Source organism: Lepeophtheirus salmonis, chromosome 10, assembly GCF_016086655.4.
Source record: "Lepeophtheirus salmonis chromosome 10, UVic_Lsal_1.4, whole genome shotgun sequence".
Taxonomy (NCBI): domain Eukaryota; kingdom Metazoa; phylum Arthropoda; class Copepoda; order Siphonostomatoida; family Caligidae; genus Lepeophtheirus; species Lepeophtheirus salmonis.
This window is the reverse complement of record NC_052140.2, coordinates 20,815,725-20,828,963: the sequence shown is the minus strand read 5'-3', so window position 1 is coordinate 20,828,963 and position 13,239 is coordinate 20,815,725. Positions and strand designations below refer to the sequence as shown.

Below are 13,239 nucleotides of genomic sequence, written 5' to 3'. Positions count from 1 at the left end.
TAAAATAATAATATTGTAAAAAGTGTACAGTTTTTGATAACGTATCTTTTCGATGAATTTTATTAATATAAAGCCGCCCAATTTGATGTTAAAGTCATCATTACATTAAATACTTGATAAAAAATTAAGTTCCGTCGCTCAATTTAAACAAGTAAATTTCCAGTGGATCATCTTTTACTTTGTGAATACTGATAATTCATTGAGAGTAGACCATTCTACTCTCACTTTGAATTTGATTTATTTTTCATTTATCTCTCTATCCCAGCTTCTCGTATAAAAATTCAAGAATGACTGAAGGAAAATAGCCTAATAAATTATAATTAGTGTTCAAATATAACCCTAAATAGCGGGGCTTCCAATTAATTATACGTAAAATATCACTAATATAATTTATGTGTTTCCAGGGTCTTTTTAAGCTACTTCTACACAAATATATATAAATAAAATCACGCAACTTATTATATTATTGTTTTTATCAGCTTCATAGCCGAATTTGAAAATTATTCATCTACTTGATGAGTAGAAGTTTTCTATTAGTGAAGGAATTCAATTAAATCATTAAAATTGAAATGTCTAAGGAAGACAAGGAGTCGTTAGAGGACATTCACTTTTTATCTCAGAATTTATTTGCAGGAGTAGAGGAAGATATCCACACCCTTTTAAATAGGGTGAACAATGCCTTTGACGAATATGAAGAGCTTCGTTTTTCTCATTTCGTGGAGATTTGGAAGGAAATGAAATTTGAATATGTACGTGTGTGTGTGTGTGAGAGAGTTCCTTGTTCGTTTATTCTTTAACTTTCCATCCTTTAGATATTTCGTGGTAGAGAGACCTTCAGAGAAACCTATGAACTCACTATGGGCATTTTACGAATGGTCAAAGATAAAATCCTATCGCCGGACGTGAACCTTGGATATCGAGCTGCAGCTATTTATTCTCTCTATGCCTTATACTTCAAACAACCCCCCATGATTAATGTTCACATCAGGTTGACTCTTTCGGATGTGAAGGAAATTATGGCGGTTTTTCATCACTTTCATGAAGGACAACATTGGGACATTATCTATTGCTGGAATCGACTCATGTCGGCTAACGCCTTTCATTTCTCAGGTGCCTCTCGACTCATGGGAATTGAAGCAATCAATAGCTTCTTTATCAACAAAGATCCTTCGTCTGACTATGTGCCATTTACAAATCCCTTCAAATCTCATGAATTTAAGTCACAGTTAAGTGAGTTGAGTAGTCTTCAAAGTCAATATATCTCTATGAAAAAGTCTCTCATGTCAGAGAAGCAGGATCCTTCGTTATCCCTACTGGATGAAGAATTTGCGACAAAAATGTGTTCAATCGTTGAGTCTGCTTTTTCCTATGAATCCAAGGATACTCTGAGGAAATCAGAGGAAATCGGTGATCGAAGGAAGAAAATCATTGACAAATACTTTTCAAATACTGGGGGCAGTTATCGACAAAAAGAGATAGAGGTTCGTTTCATAGATGTACAGGGGCTCTAGGACACTTTGCCGAACAAATAATAAATATATTTGATCATGATTCATGAGGCAATACAATTTAATTATCTATAGAACACAACAATGACAAACAGATATTGATAATTATATTGGCGAGAGACATCCTCGTGATAGAGGAGTACCAGTCAATCAGTACTTGACCAGATACATATGAACAGATTTTATATAAACTATTAGTCCATTCTTATTGTCGATGGAATATCAATCATTGATTGATTTATTGACTTCTTTCAACATTTTTTTTCCTGTTTCTAATTTATTTATTTAATTAATTATTGAACAGTTGACATGATTTTTATTCTAAGGACAGTTCTAGCCCACTGATGAAGCATCCTGATAACGAAATGAAGCAACATTTAATCATTGCAATTTGGAGTAACATGAATGGGAATCAGCAATTACATAGTATTGCTGCGTGAATCATCATTACATATATTTGTTCTTTTTTCGGCAATGTATCCGTGGAGGATGTACAGGGTGGTCCATAATTAGTCTCATAAAAAAAAATGTAAATTAGAATATCTATTAATACTTTTTTACAGGTTTAGTATTGTCTTATTACAATTGACAACTATCACATTTAATCTCCTTTGCCTTCTTCTGAACAACTCAACTTCCAGTTAGTACGCACAGCATCTTCCTGAATTATTGGCTGCCGTCAGGGAGTTCTTGATGAGTCTTGAAGCTGCATTGGCCTCCTCCCTGCCCATACCCTGCATTGCAAAGTCAATGGGATTATGATCAGTTGAAGAGGGAGACTAAAATGCTTTGTCCCGAAAGTCATCAAAACAGTCTTTGTACAGTTCTTACACTTTGCATTTTGGGGAAGATACGTCTCTACGACTCAAAGAATCACATCTGACGTGGGCAACGAAATCTCTTAATTAAATGATGTTAGAGTTTATAGGACTTTAATTCTGGACCATCTTGTATATGCATTAATGATTCATTTGAGTACATAACGTTAATAAATTCCTTTTCTATTTCAGAGTTTTAAACATCCCGGTAAATAGATTACTGCTCAAATAACTTTTACAATTATTTACAACGTTTCAAGTATATTTAAATAAATATTTAGAGTGAAATTAGTCCATATGAACAAGTCATAACAGTATCCATCAAATATAAAATAATACTTATATTAATAATTAATCAATCAATCAATGTAAAGTCGTTTGTTGACTTTTTTACTTTTATGATTAGACTTATTCTTATCTAATATGGGAGAAGTCGTTAGTTGAATGAGGCTCATGGAACTTAAGGGAGAATATTTTTGATTCAAAGGATCTTCTTTTATTGAACGGTTTTTTTTGGGCGAAGGGGTATGAGTCAGAAGTCTTCTCAATCTCTCCGGAGAAACTCCAATTTCCGAAACTAAACTTCGAGATATTCGTTGGGATATAAAAGTAGACTTGGGAGTCCGATTTATTTTGAGTTTAATTTCACCTTTTGGAGACTCGATTATATTTGTGATTGACCAATGTTTAACAGGGGATATAGAACTTGGTTCTATTTCTAATTCATTTTTATCACCTAAGTCGTCAACAATGGAGTCTACGGTATCGTCAACATTTACTTTCTTGAGGGTTTTTTTCGACTTTCTCTTTTTATTTTTTTTAGTTCTGACAGGACTAACTGCTTCGTCCAGCGTTATGTCATCTATACCAAAACGTTGAGTGAATGATCTCGCCCTGGATGTCTTCCTCCGAATCTCTGTTGTACCTGAATGTATATTTTCATCTGTGTCACTGTTCTGAGAGTTTGAATCAAACAAATTTCTTCGAATACTAGAACCCTTTGAGGTCAATTTTGTTGCTTTCCTCAAAGGACTAGGAGTTCCTATGATGGGTACGTCATCTATGCCAAGTCGTTGAGTCGCTCTTCTGCTCCTGTTGGTTCTTTTAATCGGACCATTGTCATCTATTGGTTCTGTCTCTAGAACACTTAGGTCTTCATGGATATTTTCCAATTGAATAGGTCTTAAAACATTCGATTCACTATTATCTATAACCGCGGATTCAATATTATTCTTGATATTCGTGTCAATAATTCTAGAATCCACGTCAGTATCACAGATTTTAGAAGAAGTGCAAGCGTTTTTTAGGGGAGTTGTATCGTTTGAAATAACATTATTCGTAGATGAAGGATACTTGGTCGATTCATTCTCAAGTGAATCTTCATTTAAAAAAGGGTTGTTACTACTGCTAAGTTTCGTCTTACAAGGGTTTTTTCTCTTCTTCAGATACGATATTTCCTTTTCATCTCCTGCAAAATCTTTGCATGAAGAAGATTCAGGTTCAAACATTGATACTTTAGATTTTAACACTATTTTATCAAGATCGCTGTCTGGGATTTCGATTTCTAGGAGTTGTCCAGAATAATCCGACTTAGTTTCTTCAAAATCGATTTTCTTTTTTGTGGAGGTGGAGGAACATTGTCTAATCGGGACGAGAAGACGAGGCTTGGAAGGGGATTCTTCAAATATAATTCGTTTCTTCCTCATTAAATGATTAGATAGATGGGGGGGAAGACTTACGAGCAGCGGAAGAGTGAACTAAAGGAGAGTTTAAGCGATTTGTTGGGGTTTGAGGTTCTTTTGATGGAGTTTTTAATATAGACTTGGCTGGAGTACCCCTACTAGGAGTTGGAGGTTGATGTTGCATATTAAACTGTACTCTTTTGGATGGGCTCGGGGATTCCTTTACCGGTGTTTTGAAAGTCATTTTCTTAGGAGTTTCTGCAATTGAATTGAATAATTAATAGTATTTTGTCATTTTAAACACAAATATAGCATACTCATGGGCGATGAAGATGGATCACTGAGAAATCTATGGTCATCATCGATTTTCCTGATTTTTTTCCGCGAATTATCGTCTTCATCATCAGGTCGATTTCTTTTGCGGATGATATGTTGAAATAAATATCCAGCAGTGTTATCACAGGAGGATTCATCGAGGAAAGGCTGAGATTGACTAGAAGTACCTTGAATTTTGAAGGCATTGACATTTTCTTCTGCCTTCATCAAATTTCTTGAAACGTCTCCTAAAAAGTCAAAATGATTAGGAATGCGGAAATACATAACTTTTTTAACTGAATAGAGTTGTACAAAATATGAGTTGCTCTCTTAAATAAAAAAGTGATTACCAGAATAGAAGGACGTTTTCTTATAGAGATTTAGACTTGCTCTCATCCGGCGAGGAGTGGTTTTGCATGCTTTGATACTATCAATATCAGGAGATTCCTCAATAGTTATTAAACCATCAGATTTACGACGAGTTTTATTCTTTGGCGTTTCCGGTGCATAAATTCGATGAGTTTTATTTGGTGTCATACGTTTCGGAGTTCCTGTCACTTTCTTTTTTGGCGTTTCGTGTTTTTTTCTGGGAGTAGATGGTTTTTTCATTGGGGATCTTCCTAAGCCATCAAAACTCAAGTTTCTTTTGACCCTATGTAGTCCTGATCTTCCTTTAGAAGAAGGTGATGCTGTAACCGAAGGCCCAACTTTATCCTTGATATTATAAGTGGGTTTTTTGGCCAAAACCCGTGCAGTTGTTGTTTTTACTAAGAAATTTTTTTTTGAATAAAATTAATAAGGATAAGAGTTCTCCTGAAATTAAGATACTTACAATGAGGCTGAGAAATTTGACGTCTCTGACCCATATCAAAACTATGAGGTCTTCTTAATTTTTTTATTCTGGCAACTGACTTGTTATTATGAGATCTTAAACTTGGATTTTTACTCGAGTTTTGACTGGCATTGGAGGCCTGAGACATTACAGAGCTCGGTGCCACACTGGAACAGTCAGATTTAGCAGATGGAGAAAATATCCCACGAAGAGCATCAGCCTTGGGCTGATTTAATTCATCATAGAGTGAGCAAAGTAGCTCTGGCTGACGATCAATATATACAGGGGTCAAAACTTCATTTAGGAATGTCACCATGTCCTCGGGGGACCCCCATATCGAAATTTGCCTTAAATGAATCAAAATTTCATTCTCAAATTTTTCTTGATCGTCTGCACTCGGTAGTAACCAATGCAATTCCATGCGATATAAAACTTGAAGCTTATGATCTCTGAGACGTTTGGGCATTTTAAGACTGGTTTTGCGTCGACTAATGGAGAGGGGATCCACCAAGAAGTTATCAGCTACAAGATTAACTAAATTCGCTTTAATTTGACCAGTACTTTGAAGGTGTTTGAGAAGGGAACTAATAGTAATCTCAGCAAGAGCTGACATGGAAACATCATCTCCATTATTAATAGCTTCAATTTGAAATTCTATTAACATTGCAAGGATTTGAGAGCATTGTATTACTTCTTCATTTTCCAAACTTTTTCTCATTTCCTTTTCAAAAGCTGTTCTTCTCGCAGTCCTAAGATCATTAAATGGAAATGAAAATGATTCTGTTGAATTCTTAGAACTTTTAATTTGGGATCTCCGCTTTTTGTTTTCTGCATATTTCTGATTTCCTAGTCGAAGCAATTCCGCTCCTCGACTTACAATAGGCTGATTTCCTCTCCGAGTTCTGCGTCCAATGGACTCATCACTCAAACGTCGACTTAGTGAAGATGAGGAGGAGGATCGCTTTCCTTCACTGAAGCCACTATCGTTTCTCTCCATCAGTAAATTATTTCGTTTTTCACTCTGATACATTCTAGATACTTTAGGTTTACAACTATTTACTAAAATCTCAATCCATTTCCCCTTAGACTTTTTAGATTCTTTTATTCTTTTTGACATATCCGCGCATTCATTAGGGATTCTCCACGTCTCCAAATCCCCATCAGAAAAATTGTTTTTTACTAAATTTTTTTCAGAACCAATAGTTTTCGCTAAAGTATTAGATTTTAAATGTTTATCGATGATTTTTTTCAGGATATTTGGACATGGAGTTAAGGGTTTCTCTGGAACTCTAAAAATACTCAAATAAGTTGAGCTCTCCTTTGCACTCAAAATACTCAATATACCATAATTAAACAGTACAGCCAGTTTTGAAGTGTCCAGCACTATGAGAAGTACCCAATGGCTCATAGCTTTAAAGAATTCATAACTCCCAGCTAGTCGGAATGAATGATGAGACTCCCATTCTTGGCATCCTGAAAAAGCATCCATGGGATACATCCCTAGAATGGAAGCACTTTCCACCTTGATTCGATTCGCATTTTTTAATGGGAAAGAGGGGATGAGTGTGCCTTGTAGGGATATGTCTTTCGATATACACTTATCAGGGTGTTTAGAGCGAAGGGCCTTGTAGGAAGAGATATATGGAGAAAGATGTGAGTAGGATATGAGGGATGTGAAGGGGATGAGCCCCCCATTTCGAATGGGCTTCAGCGTTTTGTGGAAAAGTTCTTTGATGGGTGGCTCAAGAAATGAAGAGGGATTGGAAAGGGAGAAATCCACGATGTAGAGACTGATTTCTTGTCTGAAGCGTTGAAGAACATTTTTCGTAAATAAAGCGTCGGAGAGTTCCTTTTGCGTATGGGACTTCGCGGATTTGTGGAATGTTTGCCGATATTCTCTCTTGGTGTTGGGGATGGAAGTGAAGACATAGACAGAGTTCTCAAAGGAATGCCTATTTTTCTTAATGGGGGAGTGGAGTAAGGGCCTGTCCCAATGATAGTGGCGCGCAAGGAGATCCAAGGACGTCCGGAGCGACGCAACAGGATCCGAACGGTTCTGACTTCCATGAAACTCAAAGTTGCTTGCGTCGAACGAGGATTGAAGAGCCAGCAAACGCTCGGACAAAACCCTTTCCAGATCTTCAAAGGACTCTGGAGCCAGATCCTGGAATTCGTAAGAGGATTGATCGTGAATTCCGAAATAGCCGGATGAGGAATAGAAGCGTAGTGCAAAGGAAGGGAGATCCGTCTTGTCCTTGAGTCCGGGACTCATGGAAGCCTCCGCCCAGAGTAGTGCGCTGCATGCACGCCGCAGCAATCCCTCCCCATCCTCTCCCAAGGGAACACACCCGTCCAAATCTAATAGAAACACAATTTGAGACGGCATTTCATTGCTCATCCACAGACATCAACTCTCCTCAACTTCACTCCCATGGAGCAGTCAACATTAAAAAAAGTGGCGCCCTTTCAAATTAAAACACAATTCAAAGTTATGGCGCGCTGCATACCGCCCCTTCAGGCCGCACCTGACGCCGCCCACTCCCTCACCACCAGCTTTTCCTTTTTCATTCCCTTGGTTTTCCTTCTTCTCCGCCTCTCGGTCCCCTCATGACCTCATCCAACTGCGAGCCCGGTAGGCTCTCCTTTTGACGTTAGTACTCAGCTCTCTCTCTCTCTCAAACCATTTAAAACCACTTATGACAACTATGTAGCTAGTTGCCTCGTAATAATTAATAAATTTAAAGCTACATTACTCCACATTCATTCTAAGATTTTAATTAATACAATTAATTGAATAGTCATATAAAAGAGTAGGATAGAGACCGGAAAGATTCATTAAGACGATTATTAATAAGCAATATATATCGTTTACTTTACTAGTATCTGAGAGTATAAATATGTAGGTAATATGATGTTTGACCTAAAGTCATACCTGGTCATGAGTAATTGTCATTATGAACCCACTGCAAGGGTTCAATTTTGATTCATGTAAGCTAATAACTGAGCTATTTTAAGATTATACAAAGATTTAATGTCATTCATTTTTTTTATTAATATGTCAATTGAGTCAATATCCTTTCAACTATTTGACATTCGGCCGATTCAAAGGGTCGATTGATCGACTAAATTAAAAACCGTTTAATGGAAAGGTTGTGTGCCATATAATATCATATTAAATGAATATTTTCTTTTGACGGCTTCGTCGTAAATTTAAATCAAAGAAGAATATAGGGAAGACAGGGTAAATTGTTTTTAAAAGGGAGATGTAATTATAATTATATACTAATAAGTCATAGCTTAGATTTGATAGGATATTTAACCCAATAATACTTTAATGTCTTCTATGTATATTTTAAGTTAATTTTTTTATCCGTCTAGCTTGATAGTTATATGCCAATTGATTATTATGATTTGATTGATCCCGAGAATCATTTATATTTATTGATTCCTTCACACATTCTCCACAACTATTTTTAAATCAGATTCAATAAAAATCTTTCAAAGTAATATTATATAATATATTTTTCCAACTATTTAAATATTCACAAAAAAATAAGTCAAAATTTAGTCCTTTTTTTTTAAGAAAGTGAGTATTGCATTCATTTTATCATCATAAGGAATCTGTTGACTAAAATATCTATAATCATCTCATTTTCTCCGTATTCATATAATTATATTATTTCTGACAAATTGATCTAGTCTTCTCTATATCTGACGTCACTTGTTTTTACTGAGTGTGATCGATTTTTTTATTAAGTGATGTGCAGCTGAGCTGACGGGGAATTGGAGAAAAGAAGATATTTTTCCCGCAATTTTAATAGGGTTTGTTATAATAATAATTAATAAGTATAAGTTTTAACTCAAGAACCGTTATGGATTCCTCAAATATCACTCCTGGTAATGAAGCAATTGAAGAAAAGATACATGCATGGCTCTACGATGATAAAAAAACCCTGGACTACAAATCCCTATCTCACGAACTTAAGATCCACGCAAATGTTGCAAAGCAGAGTCTTTACAACATCCTCTCCAAATCCCCATCTTCATTCAAGGCACGATACTCACTCTCCGGTCTAGATGCACAAAATGTATTCTGTGTTAGACTCGTGTTTGATGAGGAGCTAGAGGCTACAAAGGCTTCCCTCAACTCCCTTACATCCATTGCAGTACATTCTCTCTCACTCAAAGACAATTATAATTTCATGCTCTCACTTGGAGGACTGGCGACTGAGTCCTCGGAGGCATATTCTGTTCGTAGTAGCATTAGAAATAAAACTGTTGTGTGTAAACACCCCTCCATTCAAGAAAATGTGTCCAACAGTAAACAGGATATCAAGAGTGAAGTCTCCACACTAAAAAAAGAAATCAAGGTTGAACCCTCGACAATCAAAAAAGAAATCAAGATTGAACCCTCCACAATCAAAAAAGAAATCAAGGAGTCGGAGAATGGTTACAGTTTCAACCGATTTGCATATTCAATTTCCTATTTCTATATTAACCTTGGGATATAATATTAATTTAATTATTCCTTTATCAAGTTTAGACCTTTTATTTTTTAATACAATATTCTTTGGTTAAAAATATATATATTGTAAAACAATAGTAGGTAAATGGGCTCAAAGGAGGATATGTGGAGTATTCGGTAGCCCCTGTCCCTCATAATTTAAAAATTAAATAATATATATTTAGTACGTAATTTTAACAAGTCTAACCTCTTCATATACAAATGTATATTATATAGGTAGTAGTTCAGCATAGGAGTTATGTAGAATGATATTTTGATAATTACTCTTGTGGTTTTTATACACGTAATTATGCCCATCTTTTATTTATTTACAACATAAATTTCAGAGTGTAAAATAAACTTATTTTCCTTCTTCTGAACCATTTTGAAAATAGGACATTTTTATTGTAAGACAGCGATAAACCCAGGGTCCCTTTATGGAAGAACTAACCTGGGCTGAACCCCAGGTTCTTACAAATCCTCCTTGTCCCGGGATCTATAATTACTAATGAGTAATATATAAGAGTTTTAATGATAATTAACACTTTAGACCCATTTTGTATTTTTGATAAAAGGTCAAGTCTTTAAAATCATCCATAAATGAGTCAAATGATTTTTTTTTAAATAATTTAAAAAGAAATGTGTTTAATGCAAATTGGTTGTAATTTTACAAGACAATACCAATCTCCTCAAAAACCCCTAACAGAGATTAAAACGAAACCTAAGGAGCACGGAAGTAATAATAAAAAAGGTATTGCTGGATTATGGGCCAAGGCCTCGGAGAAAAGGGCTGTTGAAAAGGAAAATAGAATAAATGAGCAAAAAGAAGAGGCTCAAAAAGTGAACCAAGTAGTTAAAAAAAGGGTGTCGAAGGCCCAAGGATCTACTTCAAGTCTGTCTAAGAAACGGAAACGAATACAGGTATGATAAGAAAAACATTTAATCCATTGTAGATGTTTATTGTATTAATCAAATTTTAGGTTATCTCTGATTCAGAGTCTGGTGAGGAAGAGGAGAATGAAGAAAGGGAAGACGCTCTTCGAACACAAGAGGCTGCACCACCACCACGAAAGGTATTTATTCGAGTGTGAACTCCTTTGTCCATAATTGTAAACATATTTTAATTTATGAGTTTCTTAATTAATGTTTGCTTCTTATATTATAATTGATATAGACTGTCTTTTAGTTAATTGCTTTATTTTATTGCCACTAGCTAATAAATAACATACTCCTTGTTTGAGCCTTTGAAAACATTTCATATCCAGACAAAATTGATGAGGCTTTATATGCAGATTAAGAAGACTTCTCGGTTTGAGGCAACTGTAGCTTTTATCCGAATTATTTAAAAAATCCCATATTTTGATTACTTAAGTACATTAGTGACCAGCGCAATGAAGTAAGACAACTTACTATTTATTTCATAGTCGATTATTCTTTCGTTTTTAAGATTGACCAATAATTTTTCTATTTCCTGAACGCTAGGATTGTCAAGTTCATTGTTATACTGAACGATTCTTCTTAGAACCATGAGTAAGATGGGGTTTGCTACGTAATTAGTTGTAAGCCCTTGCCATAGAGTATTCATACATTTGTAATTATTAGCTAAAAAGTCAATAATTGTCCAATTAATTGGTCTATCAAACATTTAATGGGATTTATATTTTTTTGCATAATATCAGTTGTTCTCAAACTTTTTACAATGCAATCTATTGAGAAAATATCTAATGATTATTGAATACTGAGCTTTTGACGACCTTATCTCCTTCAACCCCCATCACAAATATATTTTAATGGTCATAATTGAATACATATTAATTCAATTCATTCAATTGAAATTTATAAGTTTATTTTACAAAATGGGCCATTCACCTTTTCACTCATTATTAAATTACCTTCTAAATTGTTTTATTAGCGTTTAAATCCAGGGTTACTAATCTTTGTTTGAAAAAATTTGTGCGAAATTTAATGTGGGGCATGGAAGCGTGAGAAAGGGTTGATTTGTTTGTGTTCACTGAAATGGGTGGTATGCTTCTGTTTTAGACGGAATATGACACTTAAAGCGTTAAAAAACATAAATACTAAGTTATAAATGAGCTGATTTTTGTTGAAATTGGGATTGAAAATACACAATATTCTTGTTTGCTCATAAAAGAAGGCGTGTAAACTTAAGGATTTGTTGTGGAGTTATAATTGTCAATCCTTGTTGGACTCGAGAGTTGAATTGAAGATCAACATCGTAGTAATTTTCATTTCTAAGTAAAGATAGATAGCACGATGAGAAAGCTTGAGCCATACATACGGTATACATGAGTTAAGATCATTGTTAATATCAGTTGCCTGTAGTATGATTTTTTTTTATTTTTGAATTACTGCTATAAAGTGGTATATATTTTTATATTTAAACTGGCATTAGGGCAGGGAAAATATTATAATTTGATAAAATATTCATATATATTTATTTTATTGGTGCATTTTTAAATCAATTTACACCAAAGACAAGCGATAATTCTTCTTTTAGAGGGATATGTTTACACACCACGATTGGTAAAATAATGACAAAAGAAAAATAATTTTCCCTTTTCTAATCAATATACTTTGTTTTTTCTTTACACTCATCCTCTCTTTACTTATAAATATAAGTCCTTGTTGGACTCCAAGTAGAATTGAGGATCGACATTAGAGTCATTTCTTCCTAACTGGTGGAATTTGTTCTGATTTCCTTCATCTCACAGCTAAGCAGCTCTATTTTCAAATATTCTTCAAATTGACACGGTTACCATGTTGATTTTTGTTTTTGTGGTTTTTTAAAAATTTGTCTCATAAATATATCTATTTATTCAAAACTTTGTTTCAGGAATTGGAAAGTGAGTCAGAGGACGAAATTCCTTCAACTCCAACAATCCAAGAACCTTCTACTTTTACCAAAAAGCGGAAAGTGCGAAAACTTGTTAAAAAACAGTACGTGGATGATGAAGGTTACATGGTTACCAAAGAGGAATATGAAAATAAAAGTGAAGAAGAAGAGAAGGAGGAGGAAGGTGGTCGTGGAAATGTTATCAAGTCCGTGATTACTAAACCTCCACCAAAGTCACCAAAGAAAATGAAAGAAACAACTGCTCCAAAGAATAAACAAGCCTCCATTATGAACTTTTTTAAAAAGAAATGAATTTGTGAGTCTTCTTTGAAGCTTCTTATTGTTCCTTCTATTTATTAGTAAAATAAAATCTCAAGCTCTTGTTTTGTCCAATAGAATTATTGTTTATTTTAATGAGGTGTTTAAAACAAAGCTAGAGGGACGATTCGATTCAAATATATAAATATTTATCCATAATTATCTAAATCTTACATGAAGTGATCGAATGAAAGACATGCTCAACCAGATATTATACTACACAATTCAACAGCATTTTTGCCCGCAGGCTGAAACCCACATTTATTAATGTTATTTAAGCCGTAGAACACGAATATGACCATTAAAACTTTCAATTAGTGAAGGTTTAGCCTTTAAAGCCTTTGTAAAAAAAATCAAGTGTTTAGGGTATAACTAAGATCCAGTGCCATATTTCGACATGAAAAACGA

At 34.6% G+C, this 13,239-nt stretch overlaps 3 protein-coding genes across 4 annotated transcripts; 2 read left to right on the top strand and 1 right to left on the bottom strand.

Moving 5' to 3' along the window:
- The first annotated feature begins 101 nt into the window (after positions 1 to 101).
- Positions 102 to 2,690, top strand: Pbp45 (proximal sequence element A Pbp45). 2 transcript variants are annotated; one of them, XR_005866709.2, is made up of 4 exons: positions 102 to 749; positions 813 to 1,481; positions 2,072 to 2,458; positions 2,519 to 2,690. XR_005866709.2 is itself a non-coding variant. In XM_040720817.2 (3 exons), the coding sequence occupies exons 1-3, from the start codon at positions 570 to 572 to the stop codon at positions 2,540 to 2,542; spliced, it is 873 nt and encodes a 290-aa protein (XP_040576751.1). In that variant the 5' UTR covers positions 102 to 569; the 3' UTR covers positions 2,543 to 2,690. The 2 variants fall into 2 exon arrangements, 1 of the variants encoding a protein (XP_040576751.1); XM_040720817.2 differs by lacking the exon at positions 2,072 to 2,458.
- Positions 2,571 to 7,844, bottom strand: LOC139906492 (uncharacterized). The gene is made up of 4 exons (XM_071891480.1): positions 5,156 to 7,844; positions 4,674 to 5,090; positions 4,326 to 4,571; positions 2,571 to 4,266 (listed from the first exon to the last, which is right to left on the bottom strand). The coding sequence occupies exons 1-4, from the start codon at positions 7,551 to 7,553 to the stop codon at positions 4,040 to 4,042; spliced, it is 3,288 nt and encodes a 1,095-aa protein (XP_071747581.1). The 5' UTR covers positions 7,554 to 7,844; the 3' UTR covers positions 2,571 to 4,039.
- An 856-nt stretch (positions 7,845 to 8,700) lies between these two features.
- LOC121125604 (uncharacterized) lies at positions 8,701 to 12,911 on the top strand. The gene is made up of 4 exons (XM_071891481.1): positions 8,701 to 9,604; positions 10,366 to 10,580; positions 10,640 to 10,732; positions 12,514 to 12,911. Exons 1-4 carry the CDS (start codon positions 9,028 to 9,030, stop codon positions 12,823 to 12,825), a joined length of 1,197 nt encoding a protein of 398 aa, XP_071747582.1. The 5' UTR covers positions 8,701 to 9,027; the 3' UTR covers positions 12,826 to 12,911.
- Positions 12,912 to 13,239: the final 328 nt, after the last annotated feature.

What these genes read in the sequence shown, in the direction of transcription:
- Pbp45 (XM_040720817.2), top strand. Translation starts at nt 570, where the DNA reads ATGTCTAAGGAAGACAAGGAGTCGTTAGAGGACATTCACTTTTTATCT. An exon ending in AGGAAATGAAATTTGAATAT is followed by an intron (nt 750 to 812) that starts GTACGTGTGTGT and finishes TCCATCCTTTAG; the next exon opens with ATATTTCGTGGTAGAGAGAC. An exon ending in ATCGACAAAAAGAGATAGAG is followed by an intron (nt 1,482 to 2,518) that starts GTTCGTTTCATA and finishes TTTCTATTTCAG; the next exon opens with AGTTTTAAACATCCCGGTAA.
- LOC139906492 (XM_071891480.1), bottom strand. Translation starts at nt 7,553, where the DNA reads ATGAGCAATGAAATGCCGTCTCAAATTGTGTTTCTATTAGATTTGGAC. An exon ending in TCAAATTTCTCAGCCTCATT is followed by an intron (nt 5,091 to 5,155) that starts GTAAGTATCTTA and finishes AAAATTTCTTAG; the next exon opens with TAAAAACAACAACTGCACGG. An exon ending in GAAAACGTCCTTCTATTCTG is followed by an intron (nt 4,572 to 4,673) that starts GTAATCACTTTT and finishes TTGACTTTTTAG; the next exon opens with GAGACGTTTCAAGAAATTTG.
- LOC121125604 (XM_071891481.1), top strand. Translation starts at nt 9,028, where the DNA reads ATGGATTCCTCAAATATCACTCCTGGTAATGAAGCAATTGAAGAAAAG. An exon ending in AATCAAGGAGTCGGAGAATG is followed by an intron (nt 9,605 to 10,365) that starts GTTACAGTTTCA and finishes AACCCCTAACAG; the next exon opens with AGATTAAAACGAAACCTAAG. An exon ending in AGAAACGGAAACGAATACAG is followed by an intron (nt 10,581 to 10,639) that starts GTATGATAAGAA and finishes ATCAAATTTTAG; the next exon opens with GTTATCTCTGATTCAGAGTC.